Below are 23,932 nucleotides of genomic sequence, written 5' to 3'. Positions count from 1 at the left end.
AACATTTTCATACTTCTTAAAATTACCAATGTATTTCCATTCATGTGTATTTCAAGGTTCTTACTTTATATAACGTCTTACATGTAATATATCATAAGCATTTCTGTTTATTGATTTAGTATTAGGGCTGTACAGTATTCGGATACCAGGCAAGTGCAGTAAAACTGTTGAATATTGCAATGGCCATATCAGTGGCAAAAAAAGACCAATATTTTCCTCACTTTTTTCTTTTTTATGTCATCATGACACATATTCTTCATGTGCTTTGGATTTTGAACATTTATTTCTACAGTGACCAATTAGGCTAGATCAGGTCTGTTAAATAGCTAAATATTTTTAAATAAACTGTGCAGCCCTACTTAATACATAAATTTATGAGATTTGTAACTCTGCTACTGTCTGCAGAGAGCGCTTCATTTTCCAGGTCCAGGTCTTAAAGCTTCTGTCAGACACAGAGGAAATGGAAGAGCAAATACGACACCATCTATTTATGCCTTATAACAATGGGTCGGTTTCCATAGCAACCGAGGACATACAGATAAGCCGCATACGTGAGTACGGATGCTTTTCAAAACCGAAACACTGAAACTCAACCCTTCCTTTTCTGAAATGTTTAATCCTCTCTTTCAGTGCTAGTCAAGTGTAACAGAGACACCCAGCAGACTCTGAAAGGCCTCTTAACGTGGCCCGACACTTCGGGAGGAAAAAATGCGACTCTCGCGTGCCCGAAAAACCTTCGCCGCTCTGCCACACGACACTGGTGAGAGTTCTGAGTTCATGAAGCTGGTTACTAAAGGAAACACTGAGGTGTAGCCACACTGGTCATGACAATGTTTGTGCTCAACTACCATTAGAAGTTAAACTATTTTGGACCCAGAATAACACAAAAATCATAAAAAGGTTTTAAGAAATCAGTAAGGGTCAGTAAAGTTTTTTATTTTATTTTTTTTAATGCTGATGCACTTTGGGAGAAATGTGTCTAATATGACCTGGACTGTACCACAAACTCTACAGCTTTCAGTAAACTTTGTGCTGTGACACAAATATTAACCTTAATGTCAGCGTTTGTATGTTTTATCCTCTAAATGCAATATTCACATAACAACTTCGGTAGGTGATTAAACACATAAAACATACATTTGTTCTTCATGCTGATATTTACAGGTGAAATCAAGTGACTTATTCATGCATTTGATTGTAAAACGGTCAACATTAATTTATGATATCCGCAAGTACGGGTCTGAGTATTGATTACTTCCATTTGTACATATTTGTTACTTTGTTTAGGACTCTTTATATTGACTTGTGTCAAAATACTCCATAATAGCTGTGCTATAAAAGCTAATGATTTGGTTAGTTAAATAACAACAAGATTAGGCCTCTCGATAACATCACCGATCCATTTCATTCTTTTTGCTTTAAAACTATAAAGCTTTCTCGGTTTTACTTCTCATCCTAAATCTATCAATATTTTTAAAGTAAAACAACTTTACTGTGCAACTTTCAAAATAAAACAAATCTGTTTATCATTTGTTGATAGCAAACTGTCCCTGTCCACCCATTGGATGAACCCAGACCTCGAAGACTGCCCTCCGGTGGTGGAAACTATCCCTGATCTGGCCCACATTGAAGTCACTCCTGGTTTGTTTAACTTGGATTTATATTTTTAGTGTGTACCACTCATAGTTTAGCTTTCAGCTTTAATCCATTTTGCACTTTAGTAAGTAACACAAGACATGTTTTCCACATTGAGCGTCATTAAAAATTAACCATTTGTTTAATGAACAGCTCATTCAGCTCAGTTGAGATTTGCCAATTTCCATGTTTCCTCATGGCAGCAGGACACTGGCATCATTAAAATAAAAGGCATCAAAATATTGTGTGCTACACGATACAGTATGCCATAATGCTGGAAAAGAACTGTGTGTTAAAAGAGGCAGATCATTTTGTGTACAGCGCTGGGAAAACAAACAACCAAAAGCTGCTGCTGTTTACTAAGTCAGACGGGTCGAGGCCAAATCAAAACAACTCACTGAGATTTGTCTTCAGAAAACTCACTTGATGTGGTGGAGATGATCGAGGACTTAATGAGAACCCACTCTTCGCTCATCTACGACGAGCTGGTCACAGTTCTCACAAAGCTGAAGGACATTATTAAAGTCAGCGTGGTCACACCAAGCCTCGGTCAAGCTCTAATCAACATCATATCAGACATCCTGGGATCTGACAGCAACCTGACGCCTTTCACAAACATGTAAGGATGCAGTTGAATCAAAGGTCCATGTGAAACCTCAACAAATCATACATCTGGGCATTAAGGTGGTTTCTTCCTCTCCAGTATACTAAACATCACAGAGGCAGTGGGAGACAAGATGGTGGGCTACGTGGGCTCCTCCACCCTTGTTGCTGAAGCGCTCGCCATCTCGGTGGTGGATGTCAACCCTGGAGAGTTTGACAACTTCAGTTTCGGAGTGTTGTCCGATCTGACTGGGACGAACCCCGAGGTTGCAAAACAACTTCTTTTCAATCTGTAATGCAGTTTCAGCTAAATAGTACCAATTTGAAAAAAAAAAAAAAAAAAGTGTTAAGTTCAATTTGAATTTAAATACAAACATTACAAACTCAGACTGAGCTTCTCAAATATTGAAATTTTTTAAATGTGAAAACACCATAATGCTAACATTTTATAAAATATGCAAGGTACTACTGATGTTAATGCATTCATTCGTAACTTACGATGCTTTTGTTGTGTGCGTTGTAGATTTTTATCAACCGGTATCCCTTCAAAGGCACGGTGGCTTTTATCTCCCTGCCATCCGTGCTCCAGCAGAGCTTCCCACAGTACGGCCAGAACCCAGCTAGGATCCAGTTCCACTTCTACGGCAACCCGCTACTCTTCAAGGTACTGCTTTGTGCAACATTACATTCACAACGCATTTTATTTTTAATAGCCTGATCGCATAATGCATCTATGTGAAACATTAAAAGTCATACGTATTATGTCCCCCTCAGAGCAGAAAACCGGGACAGATCCTCAACACGTTTGTGGTGTCAGCCAGCGTGACCAACGCCAGCTCACCAATCAAAGACCTTCCTGAGGACGTCCAAGTCACACTCCACCATTTTAAACCTAACAAGGTAGGAGAGAATGTCTTTAATCAAGTGCTGCCAACACTAATCAATAACTTAACCAAATAATATACTTTTGATCAATGAGAGCCTTTTATGATCCTCAGTTTGATACGGAGATGGAGTGTGTGTACTGGAACTTCAATAAAAATGGTAGGTCTGTTTAACTTTGTTTAAATATTGAAATATTCAGTAAACTGCGATAATAAATGCCAATGTCCACAGATGGACACGGAGGATGGGATGATTATGGCTGCAGAAAATACAACACCAGCGCCGACTACACAACCTGCCTATGTAATCATCTCACACACTTTGGAGTCCTGCTGGTACGAGTTATTTCTTGTTTACTGGAAAACTTTGACACTTGACATACGATGCAGGTTTTAGTGACGCCAGTAATGGATTTGCCAATATTTCTAGTAAATACAGGGGTTCAATTTAGATATGCGCAGCACTCAAGGTACAAGAAATGTCACGCAAAGTGCAAAGACAAATAGGCCTGTCACGATGACGAATTTTACTGGGCGATTAATTGTCTCAGAAGTTATTGTGATAAACGATAATATTGTTTGAAATTTGACAATGATTAGTAATTGTCAAATATAAGAAGAAATATTGGGTAATTTTTGTGTGTAGCACCTTTTTTGGACCACTGGATGGCAGTATAAGACCGTCTGAATCGAAGGATGGATAGTGAGGGAGCGAGCAGCGTGTCTCTTTAAGAAAAATGGGAGGGAGGCCCCTTGACATGACATGGGCTGTCTCTCTTTGGTTCTCAAAATGGCAGATGCTCAGCGTGGTTTGAGCTCTTTAGCATAGCATTTTTCCATACAAAGCTTTTAAAAAAAATCAGTCAAGTTCTCAGCTTCTTTTTGCAGAGAAGAACAACTTTTTATACAAAGGTACGGGATTCAACTGTGAATTTTGGAGCTTTGACAAGACAGAGGTTTTTTCCTGAGGTTGGCCTGTTAGTTTAGCTCGTAGCTTAGCTTCTCAACTTAGCTGCTTTTAACGATTCAAAAACGCGATTGTGGACGATTAAAACAGACTTTAAAGAAAAGAGAAAAAAGAGAAAGGGAGTGGTCAGTGAAGCGCACCGGAGTTGAGTCTTTTGTCATCCAGTGTCTTCAGTAGAAAGAGACATGAAGAAACGATAAAGCCGATAAATGAAAATGAGGTCGATAGTTTTCATTTATCGTGCGATTAATTGATTTATTGTTTATTGCGACAGGCCTACAGACAAAACACATTGTTTTGTTTGAAATCCAATTGTACCTGAAAGTGACACTTCCACAAAACTTATTTAATCAATTTACATTCCTTATTGCACAAAAAATTATTTAAAAGTAATTTTTTCCATCATTGCCAAATGAGTGGTGTGTATCCTACATATTACAGTATCTCATTCCACTTTTGGATCAGTTTTCTTTACACACTTCTTCTTTTATGAGTCTTAGGAGTCTCTGGTGCCCATGTCCAGAGATCCCTGTGCGAGAGGCAGGATACACCCTGGACAGATCGCAAGTTCACCACAGGGACAATTTAAAGTTACCAATTAGCCTAACGTACATGTTTTAGGTCTGTGGGAGGAAACCGGAGTACACGGAGAAAACCCCCGCATAGAGAACATGTAGACTGCACCCAGAAATGTCCCAGGCCAGGATTTGATCCGGCAACCTTCTCACTGAGAGGCAGCATATCTACCAACTGCGCTACAAATCAACCACAAATTTAAATATTTACTCAAATAAAATAAATACAGCTATGCCTTGTGGTGCTTTTTTAGTAGTGAAATAAGGCAGAGCTCTCTTTTTTTTTGTACCTTGACAGTGTTTATGTAATTAATCTTTAACGCTACTGTTAAGTTTCCAAAAAGGACCACGACACCTAGTTTCCAGCACAGCTTGCTCATGTGTTTGTGACTCAAACAGAGCTATTTTGTTATCCAAAAACATATATACACTAGAAGCAACATAACACTTTTTAATTTAGAAACGGAAGTGTTAAATTCATAGCTATGAACAGACTTCCAATAAAAAATGTGTTACCTTTATTCCGGCAGAGTAGCGTTAATAAAGAGCAACTTGAAGGTCTTCTGGGATGTTTTCCAGATTTTTCTAACCATATTCTTCATCACACTGCTGTTTGATGTGGGCGACTTATTTTTGTTGCAATAAAGTCTGGGGGTTGTAAAGCTCACGACTAATCGAACTTCATTAACTCTGTTAGTTTGACATAAAAATTAATGCAGCTTACAATTATTTCTGTGCAAAAGCCATTGAATGATACAGTGGGGGGGTTGGATGTTCTGCTAACTGAATTTAATAACATCTTAAACATAAAAAAAAATCATTTTCTAGTGTTTTACTCAAGATCTTTTTGCTACCTAAAGTTCAGTGCTGAAAACAAGAACACTTACAAGTTATTAGCAGAATAAAATAATTTAAAACCCATTAAATCCTGCTGACATAATCTGTGTGTGCGCTCAGGACGTCTCCAGGACTCAGGTGGACCAGGTCAATGAGCAGATCCTGACCATTATCACCTACATTGGTTGTGGAGTCTCATCTCTGTTCTTGGGAATCACTGTTCTCACTTACACAGCTTTTGAGTAAGTTTATATATTTATTTACAATTCCAGATTTTGTTTTTCTCCCTGAACATTTCTTGGCATCTAATTTACTCTTCAACATCAAATATTTGTGAATGCATTTAATTATCGCTGCAAGCGACGCTATGAACATTTCCCATTGTGTTAGAATTATAGTAATGTTTATTTATTTTTAATTTTTTTGTACTTTTTCTACTATGCTCACCTCTTTTCTGCGATTCAGAAAGCTTCGAAGGGACTACCCCTCACAGATCCTCATCAACCTCTCTCTGGCCCTGCTGGGTTTGAATCTGGTGTTTCTGGTCAACTCTTGGTTGTCCTCCTGGGGTGTGTACGGCCTCTGTGTGGCTGTGGCATCCACGCTGCACTACTTCCTGCTGGCATCATTCACCTGGATGGGATTAGAAGCTGTTAACATGTATTTTGCCCTCATCAAAGTATTCAATGCCTATGTCCCTTCCTATATCCTCAAGTTCTGCATTCTGGGATGGGGTAAGCAATTTTTTTCTGGCATGACCAATTTTCCATCAATATTTTAAAACTTTTCAAACAATAGTATTACACATTATGAAGTACTAAGATTAAACATGTTTGAACTTGTGTTCGAACTGTCCAATTCAGAATTGAATTCAAAATCTTACTTGTAACCTACAAAGCCCTCAACATTCTAGCTCCATCTTATATTACAGATCTTATTGTCACATATTTTCCTAACAGAGCACTTCGCTCTCAGAGAGCAGGCTTCCTTGTGGTTCCTAGAGTTTCCAAAAGCAGAATTGGAGGAAAATCTTTCAGTTATCAAATCCTCTCTTGTGTAACCAACTCCCAGTTTCTGTCTGTGAGGCTGACACATTGTCCAGTTTTAAGACTGGGATTAAGACTTTCCTTTTTGATAAATCCTATAGTTAGGGTTGGCTTGTTATGCTGCCATAGGCTTAGACTACTGGAGGACAAATTGACCACAATTCTTAGAATGAATTGTTAAAACTGAATAGTTTCATTTGAAATTATTTCTATTACAACATGCGATTCTTGACCTGCCATTGTGTATCCGTTCCTCCTTCTTATTCCTCTCTAACCCAGCCGGTTGAAACAGATGGCCGCTTGTCCTGAGATTGGTTCTGCTGGACGTTTCTTCCTCATGAGGGAGTTTTTCCTTTCCACTGTTGTCTTGATGCTTGCTCAAGATGAGAGTCTGAGATGAAGTTAAACTCAAAACGCTCTGCTCCTAAGATAATTAATGTTATTAACTTACGTTTTATGTATTGGAATATGAATGTTTCTGTTCAGTGCCCTGAGATGACTTCTGCTGTGACTTAGCACTATAAAAATAAATTGTATTTAACTCTTCCTACAGGGATTCCTCTGGCAATCTGCATCTTGGTGCTCATTGTGAACAGAGAGGCGTACGGCAGTCACCTCTACACGAACACCCGGACTACTTTTGAGGCGTTGGACAACTCTGACAACTTGTGAGCCCTGAACTGTATTATGTTACACATTGATGTATCTTTCAAACATTTGACTTTTCAGTCGACATTGATAGTAGCAAAATGATTATAAAGTTACTGTAATTACCTGAGTGCAAAAATTTACTCACCACTTAGTGGAACTGACGAAATGCAAGAACAAACTGCTTACTCCTTAGATCTATTCTATGGCACTATCACAAGTATATATCGGTGACGTCACACTGACTGTTTTATTGCTTAATGTATATTTCTTCCCTAATTTGACTTTTTTCCCAGCGATGTAACAAAACATTGTACATTAAGTAAGTGTGTGTAAGTGCAGGGACACATATTCTGTAACAATCATTGTCTTCCTGCGTGTTTTCTATCCCTTTATTCCCTCAGCTGCTGGTTTCAGGATGATGTGACATTTTATGTGTCCGTGGTTGCCTACGCTGTGCTGGTGTTCCTCTTCAACATTGGGGTAAATGTTTTCATTAAACCAATTAAAGTTCATGCAAAAGTTACAACTGCTGTCTCAATATTCATTTTTGACAGGGCATAATTTAACATACAGTATACATATTTTACGAACTGAAGAGAAAAACCAGGTTCTGTAGCTTCTGTAGTCCAGCAGACAGTAGCACGATTATATGAACCTATTTCAAATCAAGTCTCTTATTATTGAAACAAACAGTGTGCATAGTTTAAACCTCATTGCTTTGCTGTGAATAAACTTCCTGATTCATTCTTTTGGATCTTGTTTTAGATTTTTGTGGTGGTTCTGATTCAGCTCCGCCACATGAGAGTCAACAGCCCAGCAGGAACCCGGAGAGGACTTGTGCAGGACCTGAAGGGAGTTGCCAGTCTCACTTTTTTACTTGGACTAACTTGGACAGTTGGCTTCTTTACCTGGGGACCAGCAAAGATAGTTCTGCTCTACTTGTTCTCTGGACTGAACACCCTGCAAGGTTGCTCTTTATTTATTTCTTCCCTACAGTGGAAACTTTGGTAAATTATGGCCAAAGTGAAGCGTTTGTAAGAAGGCATTGTGCAACATCGTTCAAACTAAGGACTAGATTGTCCATTTGTTTAGTCATGCTAATGGATGGGGCATTTAGAACTACCACAGAGGCAGCTTTGAGTTTAACTTCACACAATTATGATTGAAGAAAAACACCATTATTTTATGTTTCCTTTTATTACAGGTCTTTTTGTCTTCCTGTTCCACTGTTTGATGAAGGAGAATGTCAGGAAACAATGGAGGATCCACCTTTGCTTTGGACGCTTTCGCCTTGAGGAACACTCTGGTACTGACACCCAGCTAAATGTAACACTACTTTACCACATTACTTAAGCTGCTTTTTGAATAACTACTTCCATCAAGCACATGTCCACCTGAATCTGCTTGTTCTGGGTCATCTTGTGAGAGAGAAACAGAACCCAAGTTCCCTTTATAGGGTGACTTCATAAAAATGAAGACAATCCCATAAATGCAACTCTAAGACTGATTTCTACCTGTCATGTATCCTTGTTCAGAGTGGAGCCATTCAGCATCGGTTGGAGTACTTCCAAAACTCAGAGAAAATCCACCAAGAGCAGCAATTCCATCGGTCCGATCTGTCAAGTCCAACTCCACAGACAGCACATCAGCTTCTTCTGACTCCAGCCAGAGAGACTCATCCTGCAGGAGACCAGACCTGGGTGAGACAATAAACATTACCCAACATAGCATGTAACAATAAGAACATCTATTTAGCTGCCTTTTTTAAAGGCGTTAAAAAGTATCTATAAAAATATTATGATATTCATCAAATGTTAAAATAATTATCCTAGTTTTAATCCCCTAAAAGACATTAAAGGTTGCAATTAAAAGTTCAAATTTAGCTTTTTTACAATTATCTTTCATCACATTAAATGATGATCAAACTCAGACATCATGGTCCCTCTGCAGCCAGAAACAGTGAAGGTCACTGCTTTAATTAATGACGCTGCATGACATTAAACTATTACAAGACTTTGTAATTAAGATGGTTTATGCACAACAAAAAGGACACGACTTATTTTTTTGAAAAGGGCTTTCTTTTCTTTCTGACAGTTCAATCTAAGTCTGATGCCAAACTCCCCAGCATGCAATTCTAAAGGACATAAAAATGATTAGTTTTTCACACCTCTAAATGGCTCACAGATGTTTCATTATCCTGCAGGTGTTTTTGTGAATAGCCTGGTTTTTCCTCGAGCCCAGAGAGGCCCATCAGACACAGGAACTCTGCCGTCCCACAGGGGGATGAACCAAACACCTGGCTGGAGAAATCACTTGCTAAATGACCAAGCTCAACAAAAAATCCATTAGACGTCTGCATCTGCATACACACATACCACATGAGGCTTACAAAATTCAAACAGCAGCCCAATTTTACTGTCCTTTACAACACTATCTGTAATCGACGCAGTGCATAGCCACATTAAACGGCATTGCATCAGATTTGTTTGTTCAATTTCTGTAGTTCTGTTGTTGATTTTGTTTTGCTAAGTATTGTAAAAAAGCTTGTAATTGTAAAGACATGAGCAGTTTTGTTCGCCCAAGGAGGAGTTGGTTGCCAAGCAACTGGTGAGTCGAGCAATGGTGACAATGAACAGCGGGACAAAACATTTTGTGTAAAAATAAATAAATAAATGGAATAAAATTACAAATTAAAGGTGAGAGATATTTCTATGTCCATTTAGTGTGTTTTCTTTAGTTTGGCTTTCTTTAGACATTCTTAAATTACTTCATGCATCACATTTTTTAAAATGTGATTTCAAAAGCTGTTTTGTTCTCGTTAAATATGGCACTGTTGATGGGATCAATGTGATGGATCTTAACCTTTCTGTGAACATCTCGGCTGCTCACTTTGATACGCGTTTTCAAACTAAAGTCATCATAGGTCAATATACAAACTGTTTTCATATATAGTATATACACTGGCAGCATTTTTTGTGTGTATGCAGAAAAACCTACATCTGCAATAGACACATTAAATGGCACAGTGACATGAAAAATGTGCAGGCTTATTCCGCTCCTATAACTACTGTGTCAAACATTGTTTGGGAAAGTGGCGTGCAACAGTTCTGTCACGTTACACAACAATATTCCCTTCTGTAAAACACATTCATTAAGAAATGTGTTAATGTGATAGCTAACTTTTGCTACATGCTAATTTGTTTATAAAGTATCCATCAATTATCTCTACCTGCCTCTTCCATTCTGGGACTCATGGTGCCCATATGCAGCCATCACTGTGTGAGAGGCGGGGTACACGCCGGACATGTCGCAAGTCCATCACAGGGCCAAGTCATTTATAAAGTGTAAAATAAATAAGTGCTAGCTTAAGAAAATAAACATGTTCACAAAGGAAATGTGACAGGAGACAGAAGGAGAAGAGGAAAGTCAAGAATGCAGGACTGAGGGCTGCAACTCTATATGTGGGGAAATGACAGGCAAAGGTAGCGAACTGGTTGACATGATGCAGAGAAGGAAGGTAGATGTTGTATGTGTCCAAGAGACAAAGTGGAAGGGCAGCAAGGTTCACAACATTGAAGCAGGGTTTAGACTGTTTTGCCATAGTATGGATAGAAAGATAAATGGCATAGGGGTGGTACTGAAGGAGGAGTTAGCAAAGAATGTAGTAGAGGTGAAAAGAGTGTCAGATGTCAGGGTGATGTTTCTGAAGGTAGAAGTAAAAGGTTTGATGCTAAATGTCAAATGGTTATGCTCCACAGATTTTAGAAGAAAAATATACATTTTGGAAGGGCCTGGATGAAGTGATAGAGTATTCCCAGGGAGGAGAGAGTGGTGATCGGAGCAGACCTGAATGAACATGTTGGTGAAGGAAACAGAGGGGATGAGAAAGTGATGGGTAGGTTTGGTGTCAAGGAAAGGAACCAGGAAGAACAGAGGTTGGTAGATTTTACCAAGAGAATGGAAATGGCTGTAGTCAACACTTATTTCCAAAAGAGGGAGGAACATAGAGTGGCCTATAAGAGTGGAAGGAGTACGCAGGTAGACTACATTATGTGTGTGGCAGGGGAGAGCGTGGCCAGGTAGCATTGGATGGTTGTGTGCAGAATGACTGTTGTTGTGACGACGAGAAAAAACGTAAAATCAGAGAAGAAAAGTAAATGGTGGAAGTTGAGGAAAAAGAATGCTGTGAGGAGTTCAGAGAGGAGCAGTTAAAGGTTCTGGGTGATAAGAAAGCGCTTCCAGATGACTGGACTACTATAGCAGCAGTACCGTAATTAGACAGACGGGTGGTGTGTCATCTGGACAGAGAAAAGATGACATGGAAACCTGGTGGTGGAATAGTGAAGTGCAAGAAGCTGATCAAAGAAAGAGGTTAGCCAAGAAGAAATATGACAGTGGGGGGACTGAAGAGAGGAGACAGGAATATAAGGAGATGCAATGTAGAGCAAAAAGGGATGTAGCTAAGACAAAGCAGAAGGCATATGATGAGTCGTATGGGAGGCTGGACACTAAAGAGGGTGAGAAGGACTTGTACCGATTGACAGGACAGAGAGCTCAGGCTAGAAAATATGTGCACCAGGTTAGGCTCGGAATGGTAGGGATGGCAACAAGTGAGAAGAGTGTGACGGGAAGGTGGAAGGAGTATTTTGAGAAGCTAATGAATGGAGAGAATGAAAGAGAAAGAAGAGTAGAGCTACTCTTCGAGGTAAGTAAGGAAATTTTATTTATATAGCACCTTTTACAAATCAGAAATCACAGAGTGCTTCACAGAATATAAGACATAAAAACACAGAAGACACAAGATAAACCAGAAGGGGAGATAAAACAAACTTGCATATGACATAAGACAAAATAAAACAAATTAAAAGCCAATCTGAACAAATGTGTCTTCAGCTGCTTAAAAAAAAAAAACCCAAGGCAACACAAAGTCAGAGGCAAAACATTCCACAGTCTGGGGGCCACAGCCCTAAAAGCTTTATCCCCTCTAGTCTTAAAATGAGTCTGTGGGACCATTAACAGCTTTTGACTGGAAGATCTGAGGTTCCAAGAAGAGGAGTAGGGCTCAAAAATGTCAGAGATATAGACTGGGGCTTGACCACTTAGGGCTCTAAAAGTAAGAACTACACTTTTTAAAATTAATTCTAAAATGTACCAGTAGCCAATGCAAACAGATTAAAATTGCCGTTATGTGCGGTCTTTTCCGTGTGTTGGTTAAAAGCCTTGCAGCAGCATTCTGAACTGTCTGCAAACGATCCAAGATCCTTCTTGGTCAAACAAAGACTGTTACAATAATCCAGATGGGATGTAATAAAAGCATGGATAATCATCTCTAATATCACATCTCACATATCTGAGGGTGATAAAATGTCTGAGGAAGAGAGGAGAAGTGTGCTGGTGCCCATTTTTAAGAACAAGGGTGATGTACAGAGTTGCAGCAGCTACAGGGGAATTAAGTTGATGAATCACACAATGAAGATCTGGGAGAGTTGTGGAAGCTAGACTTAGATGAGATATGACTATTTGTGAGCAGCAGCATGGTTTCATGCCAAGAAAGAGCACCACAGATGCATCTTTGCTTTGAGCATGCCGATGGAGAAGTACAAAGAACTTATTTGGGTCTTTGTGAATTTAGAAAAAGCATATGACAGGGTGCCGAGGGAGGAGGTGTGGTATTGCATGAGGAAATCTGGAGTGGCAGAAAAGTATGTTAGACTGGTACAGGACATGTATGAGGACAGCAGGACAGTGGTGAGATGTGCCATAAGAGTGACAGATAGCTTCAAGGTGGAGGTGGGATTGCATCAAGGATCGGCTCTGAGCCCCTTCTTGTTTGCTCTGGTGATGGACCGACTAACAGATGAGGTCAGACAGGAATTCCCGTGGACTATGATGTTGCAGATGACATTGTGATTTGTGGTGAGAACAGGGAACAGGTGGAAGAGAATTAGGAGAGGTGGAGGTATGCACTTGAAAGAAGATGAATGAAAGTCAGCCATAGTAAGACAGAGTACATGTGTGTGAATGAGGAGGCAGGTGGAACAGTGAGGCTAGGAGATATATGGATGCAGTTAGAGAGGACATGGAGGTAGTTGGAGTGAGGATAGTGACATGGAGGAGGATGACGTGCTACGGTGACCCCTGAAGAGGGAAAAGATGAAAGAAAAACTAAGAAATTGAACCAAACCCTTAAATCTGAAACCTATGACAGTAAGTTAACCAATAATGTCACAGAAACTAAAAAAACTGAAATAGGATTGGAACAATACGATGCTGAAATACAAACCTTTTATTGATCTTAAGCTGCCATTTTCCCATTCTTCCCTTTATCACTGAGCTTTCTGTGAGCACAACTAAATAAAAAAAATAACAAAAGATATTCATTAAATCTTCACATATTCAAAGTCACATAATATACATTAAACTAATAAATAAAATTTAAATGGATACCTGTTTATAATGCCCTTCCTTCCTTCATGTCCATGAGTGGCTGCATATTTGGTACATTAACTGCCTTGCTTCTGAACAAACTTCAGGCTACATAACTAAAGATAAAGTGTTGTTCCATTCTTTTTTAGAAAAAAAAAAAAATAATAATAATTCCCCGTTTTTATGCCCCAAGCTTTTAGGCAAAGCATTTCCACCCACAACTCATGCAAACAGATTTCTTCAGCATGAGCGCAACAGTCAGGTCTCGTTTATTTTTTTCATAACACCTACACAAACTGAAAACTTCAATGTTACACGTACAACAAATCAAAAATCACTTAAAAAAATAACAATGCAAATCCCAGCAAATTACAAAAACTGAAATATGAACAATGAACTTTTACAAACGTTTAGATAACTCGTCTTTCTGTGAGTGTTCAGGCACTGAAGCAATCCACTGATTTTTTTGAATTCCAGGGTCCGGCTTGGAAGTTCAGGAAATGTTCTTTGACCAGATCTTTAACTGTTTGGTACACAACAGCTTCCATCTGTGAAGCAATAAACCTTTATTTAAGCAAAACACAACATGACTGTGAAACTAAACACTCCAGTTTAATTTAACATAAGAGATCTGTCCATTTTTTTTTAATTTTTTTTTTTAGGTTTGGATCAAACATGTCTGTCATTTTTAAATCAATTCATGCATCACACTTTTTACGTTGTGATTATCTGTTTTATTCTTGTAAAACCTGGCACCTCTGATGGGATCAACTTGTGACGGCTCTTAGTCGTTCATCTGAACAGCTCTGCTGCTCACTTTGATTTCACACATATAAAGTTGAACGAACATTCAAGCATAATTTACAGCACATAGGTCCTAAGTATTGGTATAACATATCTGAACACTGACCAGCCACATACCTTGACACTGTGGTAGGTGGGAAGCTCCAGCAGGTAGCTGTGCTCACCCAGCTGTGCAACTTGTTGGAAGTAACTGTAGAGGGCTCTCTTGCAAAGTCTGCTTGAGAAGCTGGGACCACTCACATATGGAGAGCTGGGATACAACAAAGTGCATTTAATAAGTATCCTTCCAAATAATGTTTCTTTTAGATAGCAGCTTGACTTAAACTGACTTTGTACATTAGTCAGCACACAAAGTCTAACGCCAAAGTTCATGCTCATTAATTCAGATTTAAATCCAACAATACATCTGGACGGTTTCTTTTGTTGCTGAGATGTTTCGTCCTTCATTCGAAGGAAGCCTACTAATTTAGAGCCCAATCATTTAAAAAAGTAGAAGCATTTTTAAATGATTTTAAATGCTTACATTTTAAAATATTGAACATTACCTGTTAACACACCATGTGATTTAACATGCAATATGAACATTTGTTTGCTAACACTTGAGGAAAACTTGTTAAAAAAATGACAATTTTATTTTAAATATGGTTTTAAATGAACAAAATAAATCAAAAAGTAGCCTATTATTCATCAAGCACTTTGGTTACGTCATGTGTCTTAAAAGTAAGCATTCAGTTCTTGCTTTAGAGTTTGTGTGCACCAAATATAAAAATCTATTTGGACATTCAATACGTTTACACGGCTGAAGCAATCTGTGATTGTGAACTGGCTGAATAGGAGAAAAGAAGGTTTCCAGCAGGCAGCACTTAGAACCCCTGAAGTGAAACCTTAGGATCTGACCTGTTTTGTTTATACAGATCAGTTTGGAGAAAATATAGAGTGACATCAATTGTTGTTTGTGCCTCTAAAGCCAAAAGATGGCAGGAGCCCCAGGCCATGCAGGAGCTGTCACACAAACCAGCTGCACAAAACTCAGAGTTCATCACGGGAAGAAACAGGCAAGTACTCAGTAAAAACACAAAACAGGATTGGTCATATATTTGTAAATGAGGACAATGAATATAATTTTCCCCTTCTACTGTTTATCAGAAAAAATTTTACTTGTTGACCAGCTTACCCCTCAACAGCAATGCCCTTGCTGCTGTCCAGAACTTCAATGTCCTTATCTCCAAGACACCAGTTGATGCTGAAGTTGTGATGTGGGGGGTGCGTCACAGAAGGTCCAATGTGGTCAGTACTGAGAAAGATGATGTTGTGTTTCTTGTATGACGGAGGCAGGATTCCCTCCCATCCATCTCCAAGTCGCTTGTTGGTGATGTCAGACACTTCCTCGTTCGAAATCTTCTGACCTCCTAAATTAAATTTAATTAGTGGTAAAAAATTTAAATGCCCTCATCGGTGAAATCCATCCGTTGTGTCTCTATGTTAAGTATAAAGTTACAGCCTGCACAAGACGGACACACTGAAGAGGACTCCATGATCATTGCATGGTTTTAATTTGAAAATAAAAAGTCATTTAAGTTGTGGCAAACAAAAGCATTAGTCGAGTTTCTGCAAGTTCAGTTAAATTCAACAACTTTTAAAGTGAAATTTCCTTTGAAGTGACAAATGTTGTTTTACAGAATTTTTATTAACTGAATGTCCATGAGTATTTGTTTTGACGGGACTACAGCATGATCTGACTTAATTTTGTTATAGCGCAACATCAGAAACCCTCAGGCAGAACTACAGACACAAAACGAATGCTGACGGTGTCAAAAAAATTGAAGCAATGAATGAATGTACAAATTTTAGACGTAACTAAATGTATTTTAAAGGCCTAAAATGGGAAATCTGAATGTATTGCAAATTTGTTAAGGCCTAAAATTGAAATGATTAAATTTATGACTTTTTAAGAGCCTGCAGAAACCAAGATTAATGTCAAAGACCTTGGCTGGCTGAGTCATCTGACTTCCTGTTTGTTCTCCACACAATAGACGTCATCTTTAAAAGCGCCTTACATATATCCAAATCTCACTGAACCAAATGTTAAAAAACAAAAAGCAAACAGGAGAAAAGCACAAAATCTGTCTCCAAGCACCTCTAAAACTTGGAACAACCCAGTTCCTAAACTTCAGATTAAAAACCTATAAGCCCCTCATCATGTTGTCACACTGTTTCTTGGTTACTGCGTCAGATTTGATACCTTTAATAACATAATTTTCAGTGTTAAAATAAAATACACATTTTTCAAACATGTGATTTAGGAAATGACAGCTTAATTTGTACCTTACCTAGCACTATGCTGGTGATGTAAAGGGGCTGAATGAAGTGACTCAGTAATGCACCCTGAACTCCAGTGACAGTCCAACGACACAACTTGTCACTCCCGGACACGCAGCACACTCTGGCACCCCACAAACTCGGCTCAAGGTACGCTACAGGAACAAGCAGGCCCTTGGCATGATACTGCAGCTTCATCGTGGTCCAAATCTCATCTGTTGAATCCCTAAGTGTGAAATGACATATTTGGTTAATTTAAAAACATCCTAACACAGAGCACAATTTATCTAAAGTTACAACACATACTAAGACAAAAAAACTATATATTCAAGAAGCTCTACTCCAATATCTCGATGTCTAAAAATCTGAACATTTTTTAAATTGAAATTACAATAATGCCCTTTCATGCAAAATATAGCTTTGGGAATGTAGTATTAAAATCAAAGAAGTGACTGATAGACAGTCAGTTGTACTTGAAGTAGAAATCCTTCGCAGCTCCTTCAGGGCACTGATTGGTGTAGAGATGCAGGCTGATTTTGGGTTTGAGCTGCAGTTGATGGTTTTCTGGACTGTTCTCAAAAATACTGTTCTCCTTAGACGTTGGATCAGCATCCAAAAACAGCAAAAGCTGTTTGTAAAGAAACCTGAACACGACAGAAAAAAAAATGCAGCTCTTTTAGTGAACCAGACACATTTAGCAAGGATAAACCAAATGCCAGTCTGACATTCAGAACTTTACACTGAATATTAAAGGAAGTATTTAAATATTAGAAAATTACAGTGCATCTGAAAAGTATTCACAGCACTTCAATTTTTCCACATTTTGTTATGTTACGGTCTTATTTCAAATTAAACTCTTTCCTCAAACTTCTACACACAATAACCCATTATGACAATGTAAAAAAGGAAAAAAATATATTTTTTCAAATTTATTAAAAATAGAAAACTAAGAACTCACATTTACGTAAGTATTCACAGCCTTTGCTTCATACTTTGTTGATCCACCTTTGGCAGCATTTACAGCCTCCAGTCTTTTTGAATATGATGCTTCAAGCTTAGCACATCTACCTTTCGGAAGTTTGTCCCATTCTTCTTTGCAGAACTTCTCAAGCTCCATCAGGTTGGATGGAGATGTCTCTGCAGCCATTTTCAGATATCTCCAGAGATGTTCAATCAGATTAAAGTCTGGACTCTGGCTTGGCCACTCCAGAACCTTCACAGGGTGGTCCTGAAGCCCCTCCTCTGAGATCTTGGCCATGAGCTTTGGGTCATTCATTGTCCTGTTGAAAAATTAACCGTCACCCCAGTCTGAGGTCAAGAGCACCCTGGAGCTAGCTGTTTTTTATCCAGGATGTCTCTACATTGCTGCATTCATCTTCCCCTCTGTTCCGACTAGTCTGTCAGTTCCTGCTTCTGAAAAACAGCCAACAGCATGATGCTACCACCACCATGCTTCACTGTAGGGATGATATTGGCCTGGTGATGACTGGTGCCTGATTTCTTCCAAACAGTTCAATCTTTGTCTCATCAGACCAGAGCATTATTTTTCTCATGGTCTGAGTTCTTCAGGTGCATTTTGGCAAACTTCAGATGGGCTGCCATGTGCCTTTTATTAAGAATGGCTTTCATCTGGCCACTCAACCATACAGGCCTGATTGGTGGATTGCTGCAGAGATGGTTGTCCTGGATTTGTTCTTCTCTCTCCACAAAGGAACGCTGAAGCTCTGACAGAGCGGACCATCGTATTCTTGATCACCTCCCTGACTAAGGCCCTTCTCCCCTGATCGCTCAGTTTAGACAGTCAGCCAGCTCTAGGAAGAGTCCTGGTGTTTCAAACTTCTTCCACTGACGAATGATGAAGGACACTGAGCTTATTGGGACCTTCAAAGCAGCAGATTTTTTTTCTGCATCCTTCCCCAGATTTGTGCCTCAACACAATTCTGCCTCAGAGGTCTACAGACAATTCCTTTGACTTCATGCTTCATGTTTGCACTTTGACATGCGCAGTCAGCTGTGGGACCTTATATAGACAGGTGTGTGCCTTTCCAAATCAAGTCCAATTGAATTGATTCCAAATGAATTTACCACAAGTAGACTCCATTTAAGTTGTAGAAACATCTCAAGGATGATCAGTGGCAACAGGATGCATCTGAAATAAAGCTGTCATTTCTAACCCAAATCCAGAACCTCACACAACCATTTGACCCTGGGCTGACTGGCCTTGAAAGAGGTAAAAAGTTCAGTTAAGCTTAAGATGGACTACTGCCAGCGATCCATCAGCCCAAATGGACGTTCATTCAGCCGCTGCACTCAGCTCTGATCTTCTGCCCCCTTTACTCAGCTGTGCGCATCTGCCAACCGTTAAAACAGGACCTGTAATTACTGTTAATTCATCGGATCGGGTGGGGTTTGGAAATGATGGCTACGGGCTGGGGCCGAGTCGGGTCGGATTTTTTGGACCCGAATGCAACTCCAATCCGAGTTCAATTTTGAGCTTCATGGCCAAGGCTGTGAATACTTATATAAATGTGATTTCTTAGTTTTCTATTTTTAATAAGTTTGCAAAAATATAAAAAATATATATATTTTTCACATTGTCATAATGGGGTATTGTGTGTATAATTTTGAGGAAAGAGATTAAATTAATATAATTTGGAATAAGGCTGTAACATAACAAAACATGGACAAAGTGAAGCACTGCAAATACTTTCCGGATGCACAGTATGTTATGATTTGGTAAAGTATAAGCTGGCCATTTTTCTCTCCATCACACTACAAATTCAACACTCTATTATGAGCATTCTTGAGATTTGTATGAGGTGGTTATTCATTCCCTAAAGGAGCATTTTGTACCTCAAGAGAGCCCTTCTGGCGATGATGATGGCATGACAGTCATGAACCATCATCCCATTGTAGCAAAGCCACTTGCTGCAGCTTGAATGGCCAGCTCCCACAGCCACCACTTTGTAATGCTCACATGGACGACCTGCTGTATCCAGCACCTCTGTGGGGAAAGGAAACCCTTCAGCAAAAACATACTTTAATAGTAAACCCAAGGAGTGCATTCAGCTCACCTCTTATCAAGACAAATGTTGCCATGTGGCTTTTACAGACAGAAAAATTTGAATACATTTTCAGGAGGCTGTCAAACTTCTCATTGCTTAAAGCTGCCATGTGATTCTTGTGCCAGTCAAATTGCCAAACTGTAAGATACACAAAAGATTAAAAAAAGCATGAAAATTTAAAAACGATCAAATCCTAAAAATAAAGACTGGCATAATATGCAGTGCCTTGATTTACTTATTAACACACATTTTTCCACTTGAAAATCACAGGTTTAGAACTACAGTAGTTCCTCGATTCTTTGCAGTTCGACTTTAATGGGTTTTCATTGTAAGATTGTACACATTGTTTCTCAGTGGCCTGGCTGCGCAATGATCACCGAGGGGCCCCCTCCTTTCTCTTTCTGAGGCTGTCAGCCTCAGAAAGAGAAAGGAGAGCGCTGGGGGTGGGGTCTGTCTTTCACCATTGCTGCTGTGGGAGTTTCAGTGAGGCGGACACCAGAGTGAGCGGCATGGATTGGTTATTTGAAATAATCAAGCGCGACCCGAACCAAGCCTGGTATTCCTGATGGCCAGTTCGCCCCCGGGCGCTGACCGGCTCAGTAACCGTAGCATCAGTGTGTCTGCTCTCTTTCGCTGTGCTCTTTTAGAGCATTTAGAATATTATTAAGAACATTGCAAGAGTGTGAGAAGGGTTTATAAAGCCTTAAAACATATATACAGTAGTTCCCTCATTTATCGTGGGGGATCCAAACCCTGAAGCCTTGCGATGAGTGAAAAACCACTAAGTAGGAATAGTAGTACAAGTAGTTAGTAGTAGTTTTAGTATTTATATATTAAGGTATTTTAAACAATTCCCACACTTATTGCAGGGGCTACCTTCCAGACATCCCTGCGATAGGTGAAAATCCGTGAAGTAAGGACATTATATTTATTTTAGTATTTACAGTAGTCCCTCACTACTTCGCGGTTCATTTATCGCAGACTCGCTCTATTGCGGTTTTTCAAAATAAGATTGGACATGACACACAATTGGCTGATTGATGGACGAGCCGCACAATCAGCATGGAATTTTTATTTAAAATTAATTATTTAAACTTTTTCAGCACCTGCTGCACACTTGTTCTCCGTGCAGAGTGGAGAAGTGGGCGTGGCCAAGAACGCTTGCAGGTGGCTGAGAGCAGCGGAGGCAGGGAGCTGAAATCATGACATTCTGTGCTTTTTTAGAGCATTTAGAGTTTAGAAACATTGTTTAGAATATTGCAAGAGTGAGGGACTACTGTATTGCATTATACTTTTGTTAGCCACTTTATCTGACTCCAACAAAAAAAATAAACCAAATTATCTTCAACAAGATTCTAAACAATCTTTAGTCTGAAGAAAATTACTCATATTTTATGTACATTGACAGTTTCTCAGGATTATTCACCTGCAAAGTGGATGCATTAAAAATCTTTAGTGACCATGGCTGAATTTTTGTTTCCATGTTTCCATGGCAACATCAGAGTGCTGCATTCGTTTCTCTGCAGTCTTAATTTTTCATTCTGGACTTCAATCTTGTGTATAGATGCAACTCAGATGTTTAGTGACCTGTTCTTATGGTTTATATATATATTTTTATTTTTGTAATAAAGAAGAAGCAGATATTGGTGTAAGTCACATGACCGTGTGACTAGGAAGTGAATCAAGCCCCTTTAAGAGACAGAAAATTAGTGGAGGGACGAGTGGAGAAACACATTCAGTCAGTGCTCCTGTTTGTTTTTGCAACTGGTCTAGCTGGCAAACACTATAATGAATGTTTAATTTTCATTTCATTTTACAACAGTACATTTGATTCTATCTTCAGGGATCCCCTTAAAGATTGCTTTAAAAACTCCCTTTTTAATCCCCGCCCCCAATAATAAGGTGGAATTTCCACTCTTGATTGTGAGATGGTCTTTTTTACGTGGACAATTCATACCCAAAGAGAAACTGTGGGGGACAAGTCCTTGTGAGCCCTCCTTGTAGATTAAAACAGAAAATTCTATGATTTAATTTTTTTATGCATAGAGGTTACCCAAGCATCCAGTGGGTTGGATGACTAACCCGACCCCTCCACCACCCCAAACCACACATTTGAGAGCTTTTTCTTGCATACAGGTCACCTCTTTAAGGTTTTCATGTAAAGACGATTATACTGTGTACATAACCTTAGTAAAAGTACACAGTATGCTGTGTACATGACCTTAGTGAATGCACAAAGTATTGTGTTCCCTAATGAAGCACCATCAAAACCAACATCATTCTGAAGGAAGAGACAGTTTTAACAACTTTTCTCTAGTTTATTTTTATGTCATTTCATTGTTTTCAATTAAGGGTCTGTCAGATTTATTTTAATAAAAGCACATCCTTTGCAGAAAATAAATTAACTTTATTTTTGTCAGACTGACAAATTTCTTAAATTATTTAATTCAAAGGGGTTATATTTACAGGATTTCAACTCATGTAGTCATTTAATAAAATTAATTTTCATATTTGATAATTTAGTGAATTTCACTTCTCACAGTAGTTACTTCTCAGTATGGTTCTAAATATAACCAAGTTTAGCACATCCAAACAGACACGACGCCTTGTTGCTATAACACTGTGTAGAATTTAATTTTGCAGATATTGATGATAAACTACAAACACCTAAAACTGACTCTCAGAGAGAACTTCATGAGTTTAAAAGGTAAAAAAATTAAAGTTATATAGAGACGAACAGCTCTGCTATAATCTGGGGCATAAATATTCATCATTTAGTGTTAATATTTATAAAAACAAAACAACTAAAGCAGCAGAAACAGCCTCTCACCGAGAGAGAAACTCATCAGGCTGCACGCTGCCACACCAGTGCACGTCTCTCTCCGTTTCTTGGACCTGGAGTTTGATCACGTGTGCAGGTTGCACGTATGTATGATGACGATGCTCTAAACACATTAACGTTTAATACAAAGTTGGATTTTAGATACAAAAGTCCCGGGAGGTCGGAGCATGGTGCGGGAGGAGGGATATGGTGATGGTATTTCAGGTTTGGTATCTTTTCTGGATACAGTGAATTGGTCATGTGCCAACACATACGTTTAATACATAAACGTTTAATAATTTATTACATGTCATCATCATCCATAAAAGGGTGGGTGTTTCTAGGTAGCGGGGTGTCCTCCTTGGTTTCTCTCTGCTGCTCACAGCTGGGCTCAATGTGCATCAGACAGCACGACCCGCCCTGCTCTGCTCTGATAGGTCCAATTATGGCTCTGGTTCTCTTTATTGGTTAAAAGCAGCAGTATCATTATTAGATTGGATGGCTTTAACAAGACCACAATAGAAAACGTTTTTTCCCCCTCTTCATTTTAACAGATGATCGTTGAATATTGTGTTTACAGTTTCTTAAATCTGTGTTGTAAATCAAGTATTCTTTTCACATTCACTTCCTTACCATTCCCTTTATTCTAACACAAACTCACACGATCTTCTACCCCTATCCAGTTTATTGCTGCTTTTTTTTTTTTTAATTCTGATATAAAGATTCAATCTTCCTAAATGTTCAAATGTTAATTAAGCAAACACTCATGTTAGTATCATAGAACATCTGTGGCTTCCAAACCTTGGTGAAATTACTTATTAGAATTACCAAGCACAAACTTAACCTAAAGCCAGAAAAACTCAAGTTTTTCCACAAAGTTTTGATCCAAAAGAATAAAAATGTTTGACCACTGACTACTAACAAACTTGGAAACTTCTCATTAGAAGTGTTCAAATTTGTTTTGCATAGTAAAAATATTAAAAAGAACAAATCTGCACAAGTAAAATGGTAGTTTGCATGGAAGACCTGCCCTTGAGCTGACAGACTGTTTTGGTCTACTTAATTTAAAAGAAGAATAAAAACTAGAGCTCATAATTGGACAACTAGGGAAGCACGATATTGGCCAATATTAGCAATAAAGTAAAATATCATCCATCGGCCATTCCATCAAAATAACTCAACGATATAAATAAAACAGTGCCTTTTATATTGGTGAGTTATATTGATTTATATAAATATATATACATATATATTATTTTTGAATAGAATTGGATTGAATTGAAAAAGAAAAAAAATATG

At 38.7% G+C, this 23,932-nt stretch overlaps 1 protein-coding gene across 1 annotated transcript in view; it reads right to left on the bottom strand.

Annotated features, from left to right (window-relative positions):
• Positions 1-13,991: 13,991 nt before the first annotated feature.
• The window catches only part of adad2 (adenosine deaminase domain containing 2), a 13,574-nt gene continuing 3,633 nt past the window's right edge, over positions 13,992-23,932 (bottom strand). The window contains exons 5-11 of the mRNA XM_037687311.1: positions 19,822-19,950; positions 19,601-19,751; positions 17,221-17,391; positions 16,759-16,973; positions 15,603-15,837; positions 14,546-14,678; positions 13,992-14,172 (exon numbers count right to left, since the gene is read on the bottom strand). Of these exons, the coding sequence (XP_037543239.1) occupies positions 14,062-14,172; positions 14,546-14,678; positions 15,603-15,837; positions 16,759-16,973; positions 17,221-17,391; positions 19,601-19,751; positions 19,822-19,950 (1,145 nt within the window). The 3' untranslated portion in view covers positions 13,992-14,061. The remainder of the gene's footprint in view (positions 14,173-14,545; positions 14,679-15,602; positions 15,838-16,758; positions 16,974-17,220; positions 17,392-19,600; positions 19,752-19,821; positions 19,951-23,932) is intronic.

This window comes from Nematolebias whitei, chromosome 14, assembly GCF_014905685.2.
Source record: "Nematolebias whitei isolate Nwh7 chromosome 14, NemWhi1, whole genome shotgun sequence".
Lineage (NCBI taxonomy): Eukaryota > Metazoa > Chordata > Actinopteri > Cyprinodontiformes > Rivulidae > Nematolebias > Nematolebias whitei.
This window is presented reverse-complemented; position numbering and strand designations above follow the sequence as displayed.